We start from the raw sequence: 15,775 nt of genomic DNA, 5'->3' as shown, positions 1-15,775 counted from the left end.
TTGGTCCACTTTCTTGCCACTTGTCCCAATCTAAAAGATGGGTCCTTCTATAAACTTTATCTCTAAAAATATCCCAACTGGTAGACATTCTGTCATAGGCACTTTGCCAACTCTTGGTATCTGCTCAATTCCAGATGTAATGACGCGAATAGAATTTCCATCGGAGTCGGGCCAAAAATAGCAACTCTCCTAAATTTTAGGAGTGTGGTCCTTTGTATTCTAGGATAATCCCCCATTCCTAAAGCTTGGACTTTCCAAATATTTAGGCATCCTGGAGTCCACCAGACCCCTTTCATACTGGGAAATGTCCAGGCTGGTGACAACTTTAATAGGTCCAAACAAGATTGTGGCCAACGCTGCCTGATAGGGATTAAGGCGTGTTTGCTTATTCAGCTAATCAACTACTTTGCTGTGCAGTTCTTTGGTGAACTGACCACAAAGCATAGTCAAAGCACACGTTAAGTTTGGTACAGAAAGAAGTTTGGAACACCTATGCTATGCATGTCTACTATGTTGCTTGTATGCATATAGAATAGTAGTGAAATTTAAACTCAGGAGTGGTGAAAATCTTGGACCATTAGGTCCAACTTGGTAGACTTTAAGAAAGAGTGGGAGAAATCAGGGAAAAAAATTGTGGGGGAGGGAATGGGGAAGGAGACAAAGAAGAGGGAAGGGTGAGAGTGGACGAGGGAAAATGAGGAGAAGAGCTCATGGTGCTCATTAGGCCTCATGGTGGTTCAGCAACAGGGGGTAGGGTAGCATGATGCAAACAAGAGCTGCTTACTGCATGTTGCACATGTTGGCTTCCTTACAAACTGATTAAACTTGTACAAAGTGCACAGTTTTATATGGGGCGGTTTTGCATGCGTCCAGAATCTATTATGCCAAAATATTCATGGAGATGTCCTTCCATGGCCATTTCACACTATGCAAGAGGTAAGTTTCCTGGTGGCTTTGGAGGGTTTGATTCAAGACGGCCTTTTCCAGTGTAATGCCTTATGCACCTCTTGAAACCGATCCCGTCAAGTGGGAAGGACTCCGTTGGACACCCACACGCTTAATAGCACAACTTTAAAACCACAAATTTGAAATGGACAACTTAAAACAACTTGAAATTTAAATGAACAGAAATGGAAAGATGGACACCAGCACTGGGGCCGGAACGGGCCGACCCCCCCCTCAATATATGATATATTTATTGGGAGTATTTAATGAATACAATGCTCCATGGGTTCTGAGAACCAGATAATGTCCATGTACATATGAAAACAGTACCAAACAAATAGGCTCGAATTTCGATGTAGAAAACTCGAAGCAGAACGACCACTAGTGTGGTCCAATCTCTACGGTCCTGTGCTTTCACTGGACTCCGCGGAGAGCGCCTCACTGGTGTTCCGAGACCACGCACAAACAGGCGCTCTCGTACTAACGCCTGGCTCTCCCGATCTCAGCACCTTTGGACCGAGGTTCGCCAATACAGCTTGGACAACCCGGCACCAAACGGGTGTTGGCCGAGCGGGATGAATCCTTTATCAGATTTAAACATATAATACTTTATTCAAATCTGAAAGTCACTTACTTGTGGATGGTTGATAGAAAACCCATACTTGTGGTGTTTGAAGAAGATGAAGCCACCCTTGTTGAAGAAACAGTTGCCTTGTGGTGAACCACCAAGACAAGAATCACCGCAAAAGACCACCACCACCTGCTGTGAGAGAAGGAGCACAACTTACTGGTGGTGGACAATGTCCTAGAAGCAAGAGGCCACTTGTTGGTGATGCACACGCAGCCTGTGAGTGATGGACACACAGCCAGCTAGCTTTGGTAGGCTGCGTAGGAGGATGGGGAAAAGAACTGGCGCTTGCAGGAGATGAATAGCAGCGATCGCCTGGTTGCTTCAAGTGGGGGCAGCCGCCTGTAGATAATGGGCAGCCACCAATAGTGATTACAGAGGTGCAGCAGTGCTGTAGGAGAAGAGTCGTTGGTACAAGTAATCACAGCCGCCTACTGTAGCACCAACTTGTAAAAGGGAAAACGACTGGTTGCAGTAGTGTATACAGCCGTCTGTATGAGAAGGTAGCGCAGCAGTCTGGAGGTGACAGCCGCCTGCAGAAGGTGCAGTCACCTATATAGGAGATGAAGCAGCCGCCTGTGGAGATGTTGAGGCAGTTGCTTGGATGGAAAGTGAGCAGCCGCCTGTGGTGCAGTTACAGCCAACCGCCTGGGAGAGAGGGAGCAGCGTGGAGTAAACAGCCGCCTCAGAGTTGATGGAAAACAAGCCGCCTCAGGGGAACATGCATAGAGATGGTGGTCGCCGGTTCTCTACGTAAGAGGGAAGCGATGGATTCTACGCTTGAAGGGGGCCCTTTTTTTAATAAAATTTAAGTGAAGATACCACTAGAGATTTCCCACGCATGCATGAAAGGGAACTAGTGGGGGTTGGTGACCATGCCCACCCCCACACTCACTTAAAAGTGGGGGTCCCCACCTTGGCCCCAAAGTGGGTGCCCACTTTTAAATAAGTGTGAACACCTAACCTTATAAAATAAAGGGTTAGAATAAAAAAATATTAAAACAACAAGTGCGACATACTTACCACCTGTTCACATGCACTAAAACTCGTCAGAATACAGAGCAGACTTCACGACTCACTGGCAGGCGTCCCCGCTCAGTAAGTAACACGTCAGGCAGGCAAACACACAAATACATGTCATGCGAAAACAGTTTCAAGCATGCAAATCATGTGTGCATGTGCAAATAATAACATGGACATATCTCCCGTTCATGGAACAAGTACAAAATATCTGTCGGCACAAAACTGGCACGACATAAAAACATAAAAACCTGGTCTTCCTATGGAGTGACAGTCCCATAGGTAAGACACAGTTCCAGGCACGAGTTTCCCTATGGTGTGACAGTCCCATAGGTAAAACACGGCACGAATACTGGCTCTTCCATGGAGTGGCAATCCCATGGGTCGAACACAGTCCAGGTCATACACTGGTGGCACTGGTCTGGCTCCCGTCCATACGACACCATCCTGCTAACACAGGTGGCACCAGTCTGGCTCCCGTCCATGTCAGCAAAATACTGGCCTCTTCACATGAGACACCGGCCTGGCCTTAAGTGAACGAGACGCAAAAACTGGAGATGGACCAAATGGTCGGCCAATTGGTGACATCCCCCCGGGCTTCTAAAGAGTTGACCGCAACTTAAAAGCCTCAAGATATGCCTGCAACAATTGCGGATAATCTGCAAAATAATCTTCATTTACCCATTTGGCATCAATAGGCAAATAATTCTTAAACTTCACAAGGTATCTCCTGGAAAGCTTTCCTGCAGGTAGCTTTCTCTCCTTGTGAGAAACAATCTGTTCTGGCTGGAGGATTTCCTCAAGCTCTTCAATTTCTGGCGGATCTTCTGTGACAGGCTCATCAGGATCTGGCCCCACATATTTCCGAAATAGACTCACATGAAAAGCATTGTGAATCTTCCAATGACAAGGTAAAGCAAGCCTGTAGGACACTTCATTGATTTTGTGAATCACCTTGAAGGGTCCATAATAGCGAGGAGAAAGCTTAGGATATGATCCTTCTCGTCCTGGCCTCTTTCGAAGCCTAGCCTTCTCAAATTTCAACAATACCCAATCACCTTCTTTGACTTCCATGTCCCTTCTATGCTTTTCAGCAGCCATTTCATGCTTATCCTGAGATCTTGCAATGGCTATCCGCACCTGACCAAAGGCAACATCCAAGTCACGAACATATTCATCAGCTGCAAATATCTCATCCTTTGTACGAAGGATGGGTGGCAAGACCACTCTGCCATAAATAATCTCAAACGGAGCCTTTCCTGTGGAAGCATGGATTGTATTGTTGTAGGCAAACTCAACAAGTGGAAGATACTTCTCCCATGCACTCTTTTGATCTGCCACATAACACTTCAACAAATCCAACACGGCTGAATTTGCAGCTTCACTTTGGCCATCCGTTTGGGGATGATAAGCTGATGAAAACTCAAGCTTAGTACCCATATTATCAAACAAAGCCCTCCAAAATAGGCTTGTAGTCCTGGGATCTCTATCCCCAACAATGGATTTAGGCATGCCATGATGCTTGAAAATATTAGCAAGAAAAAGCTTTACCATATGATCAGCTTTGATGGTTTTCTTGACGGGCAAGAAATGAGCTTGCTTGCTAAACCTGTCCACAATAGTCCAAATAGCATCATTCCCATGCTGGGATCTAGGCAAATCCATAATAAAATCCATCGTGATACTTTCCCAAGGTTGCGAGGGAACAGGCAATGGCTGAAGCAAACCTGGAGGCTTTTGCCTGTCAAATTTCACCTTTTGACAAGTGATACATGCACGCACATAAGCCTCAATGTCTTTACGCATGCTTGGCCAAAAGAAATACCTCTGAATCATGCGAGTAGTAGGCATAATACCTCGATGACCAGCATATGGTGGAGCGTGACATTCGTCCATAATCTTTGGACGCAAATCCTTCACTACACAGAGGCAATTATCCTTCATGAGATAACCCTCGTTGATAACATAAGAGGCATGTGAATGACCAGCCATCAAATCAGTCCATATATGGCAAAAATCAGCATCCAAATGATACAAATCTCTCATAGCAGAGAGATCTCCATGAGAGGCCACTGAGACTGCAGCAACATAAGGCCTCCTAGATAGTGCATCGGCCACCACATTTTTCTTTCCTGGAGTATGCACAATCTGAAAATGAAACATGGAAAGAAAATTTGCCATTCTCATCTGCTTCTCTGAAAGCTTGGTTTGAGATAGAAAGTATCTCAAGCTTTGATGATCTGTCTTGACTACAAATTCAGCCCCAAGAAGGTAGTGTTTCCAAATCTTTAAGGCGTGAATTACAGCCAAGAGCTCATATGAAGCTCATCATCATGCAAACGTCGGCTCTCGTATGCAATTGCATGCCCTTCTTGATTTAGGACAGCTCCTATGCAATCACCACAAGCATCACATTCAACCACGAATGACTTGTGCAAGTCAGGAACAATCAATACTGGACCACATATGATCGCATGCTTGAGCTGCAAGAAAGCATCCCGTTCCTTTGAAGTCCATTTGAAAGCAGTTTTCTTCTTCGTGAGATCATGTAGAGGAGTGGCAATCATGGCGAAATGCCTGATGAAACGCCTGTAATACGAACATAATCCCAGAAAACTACGTACTTGATGTACGTTTTGTAATTCGGGCTACTTCCGAATGGTCTCTATCTTTGCAGGATCCATTGTAACTCCATCTTTGGATACAATATGACCCAGATAATGAATCTCTGAAAGGAAAAACTCACTTTTCTTGGCATTGACGAAAAGTTTATGCTTCCGCAACTCTTCGAACACTGTGACCAAATGAGTTCTGTGTTCCTGCTCATTCTTGGAGAAAACCAAGATATCATCAAAGAAGACTCCTGTGAACTTGCGATGGGATCGGAATATCCTATCCATCATACGATTAAAAGTAGCAGGAGCATTGGTGAGACCAAAAGGCAGTACCAAGAATTCATATAATCCGAAGGCTGTCCTGAATGCAGTCTTATGGACATCTTGTGGCACCACTCAGATCTGGTGATAACCACTCTTCAAATCAAGTCTGCTAAAGCAAGCTGAGCCATCAAGCTTATCCAAGATATCATCAATACGTGGAATAGGAAATCTGTTCTTGATGGTAAGCTTGTTCAAAGCTCTATAGTCCACACACATACGGAATGATCCGTCCTTCTTTTGAACAAGAAGCACAGGAGAGCAGTAAGGTGAGGAACTGGGCTGAACCAAACCTTTCTCTAAAAGCTCGTTTACCTGCTTCATGATTTCTTCTTGTTGTGCAGCACTCACTCGGTATGCGGGTTTGTTAGGTGGAGAACTACCTGGCACAAGATCTATACGGTGATCTTCGGGCCTTTGGGGAGGTAATTCACCTGGCAACGAGTCAGCAAAACAGTCTTTGAATGCATTAAGAAAATTCAGCCTATCATTAGACATAGTATCCACATTTTGATGATTTGGCACAAGACTATCACGCACAAAAACCAAGTACGCTGAAAGACTCTTTTTCATTGCTTTATTAATTTGGATGTGTGATACAAGTGGGATGGAATCCCCTTCTTTGCCAGCATCAATAAAATGTATGCGGCCTTTATGCATGAAAGAAATCATATTGGACTTGTAGTCTTTGCGGGGCTCAAGCCTATGGTGCCACGGCTTGCCCAACAATACATCACATCCATTCAGAGGAGCAACTAGGAAATGCTCATTATCAAGGTATCCTTGAATATGGATACGCAATTTCCCAATCAAAGGGGTAACCTGCACCTCTTTACCAATAAATGCAGCTTCGGCTTCAATCTGAGGTCCCATGCTTTCAACCTCAATACCCAATGCAGCTGCCATTTGCATAGAGATGAAATTGTCAGTTGCACAGTCATCAAACATGAAGAGTGCGGGCTGATCCTTGATTTGTCCCCAAGCCTTGCAAACCATACGCTCTTTAGCATCATGACGTGAATTACCTTGCACATCAGGAACTGCATGAACATTTGCTTTGGTGTGCTTGTCCTCGTGCTTTGGTTTGCGATCTGGGCATTGTCGAAACATGTGGTCTTTGCTACCACAAGAAAAGCATTTTCCATCCTTAGCATATTGCTCTCTTTGCTCCGGGGTTAAGCCGAATTTGTTCTTCCTTGGGCCCTGTTCTTTAGATGTGTTATTTTCAGTTTTACCACCCTTGTAGGATTCCCGGAAGTTCTTTTTAGGTGGCTGTCCACCCTTTTGCTGATTTGGGGCAACCTTGTCCTTCCCCTTGGAACCTCCTTGATCCTGCTTGATCTTGAGCACCAATTGCTCCGTAGCAAGAGCAGAAGCTGTGAGTTGTTGCAACGTATGTTTCGGGTGCAATTCAATACCCGATCTATATGCAGGTTGCAATCCAGAACGAAACTTCCTCTTTCTTTCATCCTCAGTGATTAGCATGAAGGGAGTCACTTCTAGCAACACTTTCCAGAATTTGTTAACATACTGTTGCACACTCTCATTATCTTTTTGTTCCAGCCTGTCCCACTTTTGAGTGAGAGTTTGCTCTGCATTGGGTGGCAAGAACTGAGCATAAAATCTATCTTTGAATTCCTTCCAAGTGGAGATGGGATCCTTGGTGATCTTTTCAGTGATCCACCAATGGGCAGCAGTCCCTTTCAAAAACATGCTAGCATGGCGCACCTTCGACTTTTCTGTAAAGTCCTCATCACTAAAGGCAATGTCGAACTGTGCCACAAACGCTAACACCTTAGAAGCAACATGTTCACCATGAAAGACATCAAATTTGACAGATTTATCACCTGCTTTGAATTCCTTGAGCTTCCTGGCATGAGGCTCATGGTCTTCTCTTTTTCTTTTCCCCTTATCCAACGGGGTAGCCCTGTCTGCATGGGCTCCATGGGCCGTCATAGAAGCTTCATGGGGCACGGTGGCATGTGCTCCACGAACTCGAAGCTCAGATGCATGTGACTTACCTGCATATGGCCTGGTCTCTCCATGAGACAACTCAGAAGGCAAAATTTTTCTGGAAGCAGACCTGTCACCATGAGATACATATCTTGCATGCATGAGACTTTCATGCCCTCCATGAGCACTGGCATACATATATCTGTCAGGCTTAATGCCTTGGGGAGAAGATGCATGTCGAGAGGTGACAGTCACCTCTTCCTTTTGCATAAAAGATTTCAGCCTTTGGGATGCGGGATCTCCATGCTTCAAACGAGGTGGATTTCTGAATTTCAGCTCTCCGTCATCCCCCTCTTTGATATCACCTTTGCGAAGGAGATAGGCAAGTGCCAACTCCCTTGGTTTCTTGCCCACTTCACCAGCCATTGATTCAAAAGTTACATCAACCATAGCATCAGCCTTCCTGGCTTCAATAGCACTTTGTAGATGGGGATCTTCATGTAAAAACTTTAACTCTTGCTCTTGAGCCTGCAAAAGTTTTCTCATATGTTCCATTTCAGCCCTCATAGCATCAGGCTCTTGTTCAAGCATAACTGTCTTTCCTGGAGACAGTTGACCCTTGGATTCACTATCCATAACCCTTTCAAGGGGCTTGTGTCTACCACGCAGGGCATCAGACCCACGAGAGGCACTAGAGGGACCCCTCGAATTAGGCACTTCCAAAGGGTTGCCTTGGCTGTCCATTGTGTTCAAAGTTTGCTAAAAGCGGGATGTCTAGTACACAGGTTCGTTTCCCCACTAGGAAGAGGGAAACAACCGTGCTCTGATACCAATGAAACCGATCCCGTCAAGTGGGAAGGACTCCGTTGGACACCCACACGCTTAATAGCACAACTTTAAAACCACAAATTTGAAATGGACAACTTAAAACAACTTGAAATTTAAATGAACAGAAATGGAAAGATGGACACCAGCACTGGGGCCGGAACGGGCCGACCCCCCCCTCAATATATGATATATTTATTGGGAGTATTTAATGAATACAATGCTCCATGGGTTCTGAGAACCAGATAATGTCCATGTACATATGAAAACAGTACCAAACAAATAGGCTCGAATTTCGATGTAGAAAACTCAAAGCAGAACGACCACTAGTGTGGTCCAATCTCTACGGTCCTGTGCTTTCACTGGACTCCGCGGAGAGCGCCTCACTGGTGTTCCGAGACCACGCACAAACATGCGCTCTCGTACTAACGCCTGGCTCTCCCGATCTCAGCACCTTTGGACCGAGGTTCGCCAATACAGCTTGGACAACCCGGCACCGAACGGGTGTTGGCCGAGCGGGATGAATCCTTTATCAGATTTAAACATATAATACTTTATTCAAATCTGAAAGTCACTTACTTGTGGATGGTTGATAGAAAACCCATACTTGTGGTGTTTGAAGAAGATGAAGCCACCCTTGTTGAAGAAACAGTTGCCTTGTGGTGAACCACCAAGACAAGAATCACCGCAAAAGACCACCACCACCTGCTGTGAGAGAAGGAGCACAACTTACTGGTGGTGGACAATGTCCTAGAAGCAAGAGGCCACTTGTTGGTGATGCACACGCAGCCTGTGAGTGATGGACACACAGCCAGCTAGCTTTGGTAGGCTGCGTAGGAGGATGGGGAAAAGAACTGGCGCTTGCAGGAGATGAATAGCAGCGATCGCCTGGTTGCTTCAAGTGGGGGCAGCCGCCTGTAGATAATGGGCAGCCACCAATAGTGATTACAGAGGTGCAGCAGTGCTGTAGGAGAAGAGTCGTTGGTACAAGTAATCACAGCCGCCTACTGTAGCACCAACTTGTAAAAGGGAAAACGACTGGTTGCAGTAGTGTATACAGCCGTCTGTATGAGAAGGTAGCGCAGCAGTCTGGAGGTGACAGCCGCCTGCAGAAGGTGCAGTCACCTATATAGGAGATGAAGCAGCCGCCTGTGGAGATGTTGAGGCAGTTGCTTGGATGGAAAGTGAGCAGCCGCCTGTGGTGCAGTTACAGCCAACCGCCTGGGAGAGAGGGAGCAGCGTGGAGTAAACAGCCGCCTCAGAGTTGATGGAAAACAAGCCGCCTCAGGGGAACATGCGCAGAGATGGTGGTCGCCGGTTCTCTACGTAAGAGGGAAGCGATGGATTCTACGCTTGAAGGGGGCCCTTTTTTTAATAAAATTTAAGTGAAGATACCACTAGAGATTTCCCACGCATGCATGAAAGGGAACTAGTGGGGGTTGGTGACCATGCCCACCCCCACACTCACTTAAAAGTGGGGCTCCCCACCTTGGCCCCAAAGTGGGTGCCCACTTTTAAATAAGTGTGAACACCTAACCTTATAAAATAAAGGGTTAGAATAAAAAAATATTAAAACAACAAATGCGACATACTTACCACCTGTTCACATGCACTAAAACTCGTCAGAATACAGAGCAGACTTCACGACTCACTGGCAGGCGTCCCCGCTCAGTAAGTAACACGTCAGGCAGGCAAACACACAAATACATGTCATGCGAAAACAGTTTCAAGCATGCAAATCATGTGTGCATGTGCAAATAATAACATGGACATATCTCCCGTTCATGGAACAAGTACAAAATATCTGTCGGCACAAAACTGGCACGACATAAAAACATAAAAACCTGGTCTTCCTATGGAGTGACAATCCCATAGGTAAGACACAGTTCCAGGCACGAGTTTCCCTATGGTGTGACAGTCCCATAGGTAAAACACGGCACGAATACTGGCTCTTCCATGGAGTGGCAATCCCATGGGTCGAACACAGTCCAGGTCATACATGGGTGGCACTGGTCTGGCTCCCGTCCATACGACACCATCCTGCTAACACACAGGTGGCACCAGTCTGGCTCCCGTCCATGTCAGCAAAATACTGGCCTCTTCACATGAGACACCGGCCTGGCCTTAAGTGAACGAGACGCAAAAATTGGAGATGGACCAAATGGTCGGCCAATTGGTGACACCTCCACCGGTCAAGAGAGCTGAGTGGCGTGCAGCTGCAGTGACCACAACAGCTGGGTGCCTACCTGGTTGGAGCAGCTAGGCTCACATTTGTATCCTGAGAAAGTTGTTGAACTTCTGGCAACAGGTCATACAGCCACACGTCTCTTTCCTGGGTCTGTCTTCCTGTTGATACTCAGAACTATGTAGAGGTGTGTGGGGAGGAGGGTAAGATTTAGAGAGAGGCCTGGGGCAAGGAGCTGGCGGTGACCCCAGAATGGATTGGTTGAGGGATGGAAAGAGTCCAACCTCTTTATTACAGTTCTTGTTCCTTCTGAAAATAATGAGAGAAGTCATGAAGATTTGATCATATGATTGATCTCCCCCCCCCCCCGCCCCCCCCCCCCCCCTTTCAAGAGTTCATGTTTGCATATCGATTTGCAGCTTGCAATATATAGTGGCTTTATTCTTCAATTAAACTTTTGTCTTTGTTTAACCAGGGGCTACCTAATGCGGGGAAATCTTCTCTTTTAGCTGCTGTCACGAGAGCAAAGCCAGAGATTGCAGAATATCCCTTCACAACATTGATGCCAAATCTTGGGCACCTTCCCGGTGATCCTGAGAATGATGATGGGGGTTTTTCTAAAGGGCCTAAACTGGCTGACCTGCCAGGGCTAATAAAAGGTGCACACCTTGGTAAGGTCAGTATAATCTTCAAGAACCCTTAGAAATTGTGGTACCTTTACACTGCTAGAGATCTGCTCATCAGATTCAAGCAACAATGCTGTACATTGTTACTTTTTTATGTGATTTTTGCATAATATTTAAAGAGTATCGTGTTTTAAAGACGTTATGTTTTGTACAAAACCGTGAAGAAAGCCATCAGTCTCAGACAACTTCCTCTGCAAAATCTCATCCATGTCTTTTTGGTTTTGTCCAGGATATGACATCCTTGACAAAATCTCACCTTTTGGAGTCAGCTGTTGTTGTGGAGGCCATGGGCTAGGAGGTTGTTGCACTCTTCTCGATAAGATTTATAATGTGGTGGATTGGGTCTACTTGGAAGTCAACATTGTGAGGATGGGCTTCTCTCTGCCATGTACAAGTGTTTCTGCCCTTAACTTGTTGGGCACACCACAAGATGTTGATCCAAGTAACAAGGAGCACCTGCATTGTCAGTCAATGTTGTCCATATGAGCTATTTCTTGGCAGCACAACACATACGATTGTGGCTGTTCATTCCGTGTCTAGAGAAGCTGGCTGGACTTGGTGTTCGCTGATAGGCTGGACTTGGTAGAGGGCAAGAAGGAGAATGCTGGTTGCTTTGCGATAGCGATATATCTATTGCCTTGTCTTAGGCATGGATTAAGTGGAGGAAATGTAGTGGCTTCTGGTTGAGTGCCTCATTCCTATCAGCATAGTGTAGGGAGATAGGTGGTCACTTGTGGAGCAAGACTTCATATCGGGTGACTGGGGGATGGAAAGCTGCACTAGGGGAATAAGGTACCGGCTAGGCTCATTTGGGGCTCTAGCCATGAAAAGGCCCTGGCTACAAATGTGCACAAAATCTGCCTTGCACTAGTGGGGAGCAAGACTTCGTATTTGGGGGGGGGGGGTGTGGATGGAAAGCTACACTAGGGGCCTAAGGTGTTGGAAATCGGGGGCGGCTTCCCGCGAAGTGGCCATGATACCATGTTAGAAATTGGGGGCCGCTTTCTAGGAGCGTAGTCACTAGAAATGGGAAATAGGAATGCAATCGTTTGAGGAATGGAAATGGGGAAACGAGTTTTTAGCGGTGGAAACAACCTTTTCCTATGACAATATCACTTGGGAAACGAGAAACGGCCATGGAAACGGATGAGGTTACGAAACGGAGAAACGCGTTTCTAGGGACTGAAACTGCCGTTTCTTGTGACTATGCCCGGGAGATCACCCATCCTAGTAGTGTTCACGCCATTGCTCGCTTAACCTTCACCACTCTTATCCCTTCCAAGCCATGAAAATTGGTGGAGAAGGGATGATAATGGCCCTAGTCTTCTATTAATTATGTGTCATCTCATTATGCCTAGCACTATGCATGTGGTATGTAGACGGCTAGGCCATGACCTTCCAACACCTTCCCTCGATGGCCATAATTAGTTGCTGTAGGGTGTGACCCATGATACATTTGTAGTTCTGCTTTGTACATGGGTTGCAATCCCGTTTGAAACCTTCTCTTCCTTTCCACCTCTGGAACATGCATAAATGGAGACACCTCCAAATGCACTTTTCAAAACTTTTGTACATATGCATTCACCATTTCTTCCTCATTCTGCTTCACCCAATCCCACTTCATTGTTATCTCATTTAATGCATTGGGAGGCATGAATTGGGCATAGAACCTCTCCTTGAACTCTTCCCATGATCTAAGAGGATTTGGTGAAAGCTTCTCAGTAAGCCACCAATGAGCAGTGGTAGTACCTTTCATGAACATGCTTACATGCCGGATCATGGATTTCTGAGTGAAATCCTCATCACTAAAAGCAATATCAAATTGGGCTATAAAAGCAAGTGCCTTTGATGCATCATATTTCCCATGAAATGTATAGAACTTCACAAATTTGTCTCTGGCTTTGAAGTCACGAGACTTTGATGCATCAGCTTGCATCTCAACATGTTTTCTCGCATATATGTCCATTGGGGCAGCCCCCGTGATGACTGGCATCATTTTAGGAACAAAAGGTGATGCATTAGGCATAGAAACATGTGCCCTGTAAGCATGAGGCAAGGCTGGCCCCTCAACACACATTGGTGCATTTTCACCCATAGCTTCTCACTCACGAGCACACTCGAGGGCATGAGTAGCATGAGAATACATAGAATATCTACACCAACAGAAAATTGCATGTGCATGCACATTTTTAGTCGGCAATGGAATTTGACATACATTTTGACCAGTGCCATAAACATTGCATCCTTTACGGGCTACATAAGGAAGTCACCGATGGTTCCTCTCTAATAGCACGAGAATTCATCCTGTTATGATTTCTAGCCATTGTACTTGTTGTACAAGCCTTTGTACCTACTGTACCAATCCTTTGTTGTACCAGCCTTTGTACCTACTGTACCAACCATTGTACTGACTGTACCAATCCTTGTACTTGTTGTACCACCCATTATACCGGCTATACCAGCTTTTGTACTTGTTGTACCAACCACTGTACTTGCTGTACTAGTCACTGTACATGCTGTACCAGCATTTGTACTTGTTGCACCCGTTGTACCAGCCATCGTATCGGCTGTACTAGCCACTGTACCTACTGTACTAGCCATTGTACCGGCTGTATCAGCCATTGTACTTGCTGTACCGGCTGAATGGAGAGTTGTACTTGTTGTACCAGCTCTATTGCATGAAGACCCGTGGTTTTTGGGGAAGAATCAGTACCCACACGGAGGTATATGGATTATGTTGTTGGCTCGGCATTTCTACAGCCTATGTTTCGGCTTGGTTGCCTCGTGTTGGGCTGTGGTATGGCATTTGTATATGGATAATCCGGCATCTCTCGTGGGGAGAGTAAGGCCCTCAAAGCTTGTACATGATATTATTCTCCTTGGGTAATAAAATACTCCAAGAAGAAGGGGGAAGGGGGGGGGGGAGGGGTGGCCCATTCCGGCCTCTATGCAGTGTCACACGTGCAAGCTCCATTTTCAGCATTTGTGGATGTTTTGTCCAGCTTTATGTTTTATGCAAAGTGATGATGGATATATGTTAAGGTTGTAGCCATGTTTAAATGTTTTAATATGCATTGATGGTATCAACAAGTGTGCCAAAGGCCCTAGTCCCCCGGGTGCCGCGAGTTTAGTATCAGAGCATAGGCTTTCTTGGAAGCGGAGGCTTCCTTCTATCAATAAGGAAGAGAAAAGATGGAGACCACACTTACCATCATTGCTGTTAAGCATGGCCAGCCGCTTCATAGCTTATGAAGCAAGAGCATGAAGAGTAGACAGCTTGTTGATCTAAGGATTTATGAATTCACAAAATTTTATCTTGGAAGTGTGAAGTTGGCTTTATGTGCACACGTTTAGTACTCTTTCCATATGGATATTGTGGATTATATTATCAAGCTTACAAGCAAGCTATATGGAGATATATCTCACGATATCTTAAGGATATGGTGACGAGATATTTCTTTTGGCTTCATGATCAACCTGGCAAAGGCTTCATGATCAACCTGGCAAAGAAAAGCTAAGTATACTTTGAGTTTGCAAAGTTGGTGCTTTTGCTATTTACTATCAAGTGTTTTTGATGTTCACTCCTTTATTGGGATGGATTATATCTATGGAGATTTCTTTCTTGGATGAGATTTATATAGATATTGGGCTTCACAAGCAATTTCTATGAACGAATCTGTCCGAGTTTATAGAGAAGAAATCTTTGGATATCTAGGTGTGTGGTTTGTTGAGATATCGAGCTCATCTAGTGAGGCGGTGGACACTGATGACCCGCCTGGGGGATAGGCTCCACACTTACACCACTGGCATGGTTGGTGAGATCATGGGTGATATACGGCCAGTGGGATGACAGGCTGTGTGACAGCCATTCTAGAGACTGGCATAGTTATAGTGCCAGCTTATTTTAGTTGGGTTCACACTATAGAGAACCCTAGTATATATTTGGTCGAGTACCTCTTCATATTGTGTTTACTCTTATCTTTGTATATGGTGTGTTGAGTGTTGTGTGAAGAAGAAGATTTTCAGCCTCTCACTTTGTGTGTTCTCTTTTAGGGTTTTGTGAGTGTGTGTGTGCTTGCAAGAGCTCAAGCTCTCTTCTCCCCTGCATCTTTTCATGGTATCAGAGCCTGGTTTATGCTAAGGGCTGAGCTGCAAGCAAGAGAAGCACAGGAAGCGGTACGAGGGTAAGAGCTTCATCTACTCTTCCCTATTTGTGTTGGCGACTACACCCTTGTCGGGAGCTCTACGGAAGGCACCGGCAAACGATCTCTGATTGAGGAGCTTTCTTCGCGGGAGTAAAGCTATAGGGCAACTATAAAGTTCTATTGGACAAAATTTTTGGTGCCAAAAACGCGTTTCGAGCACGTTAGGTCCGTTTTTCAAAAAGCAGGCGATTTCGAGCACTATAGGTAAGTCATCGATTCTATGCAGAACTTTGTTTTAAGAACTGCAGGAAGACAGATTGGTTGTGCAGACATTGTGTGTGCTGCAAGGAGGTCAACAGTTGCCATTGGGTGTATGTATGCACATTGAGGTCACTGGTTGTGACATTTAAGTGTAGTACAGTACTGCTGCTGCAGAAAATACAGCAGTTTGT

General features: G+C 45.4%; 1 protein-coding gene across 2 annotated transcripts in view; it reads left to right on the top strand.

Moving 5' to 3' along the window:
* The window catches only part of LOC147607866 (putative GTP-binding protein OBGC2), a 91,894-nt gene that overhangs the window by 45,966 nt on the left and 30,153 nt on the right, over nucleotides 1–15,775 (top strand). The window contains exon 6 of one of the 2 annotated variants that reach the window (XM_086789697.1): nucleotides 10,968–11,168. The exons of the other annotated variant lie outside the window; for it this stretch is intronic. Coding sequence (XP_086645823.1) covers nucleotides 10,968–11,168 — 201 coding nt within the window. The remainder of the gene's footprint in view (nucleotides 1–10,967; nucleotides 11,169–15,775) is intronic. 2 annotated transcript variants of the gene reach the window in all.

The sequence above is a fragment of the Cibotium barometz genome, chromosome 54 (assembly GCF_041138505.1).
Source record: "Cibotium barometz isolate CiBa-2024 chromosome 54, ASM4113850v1, whole genome shotgun sequence".
NCBI classification, from domain to species: domain Eukaryota; kingdom Viridiplantae; phylum Streptophyta; class Polypodiopsida; order Cyatheales; family Cibotiaceae; genus Cibotium; species Cibotium barometz.
This window is presented reverse-complemented; position numbering and strand designations above follow the sequence as displayed.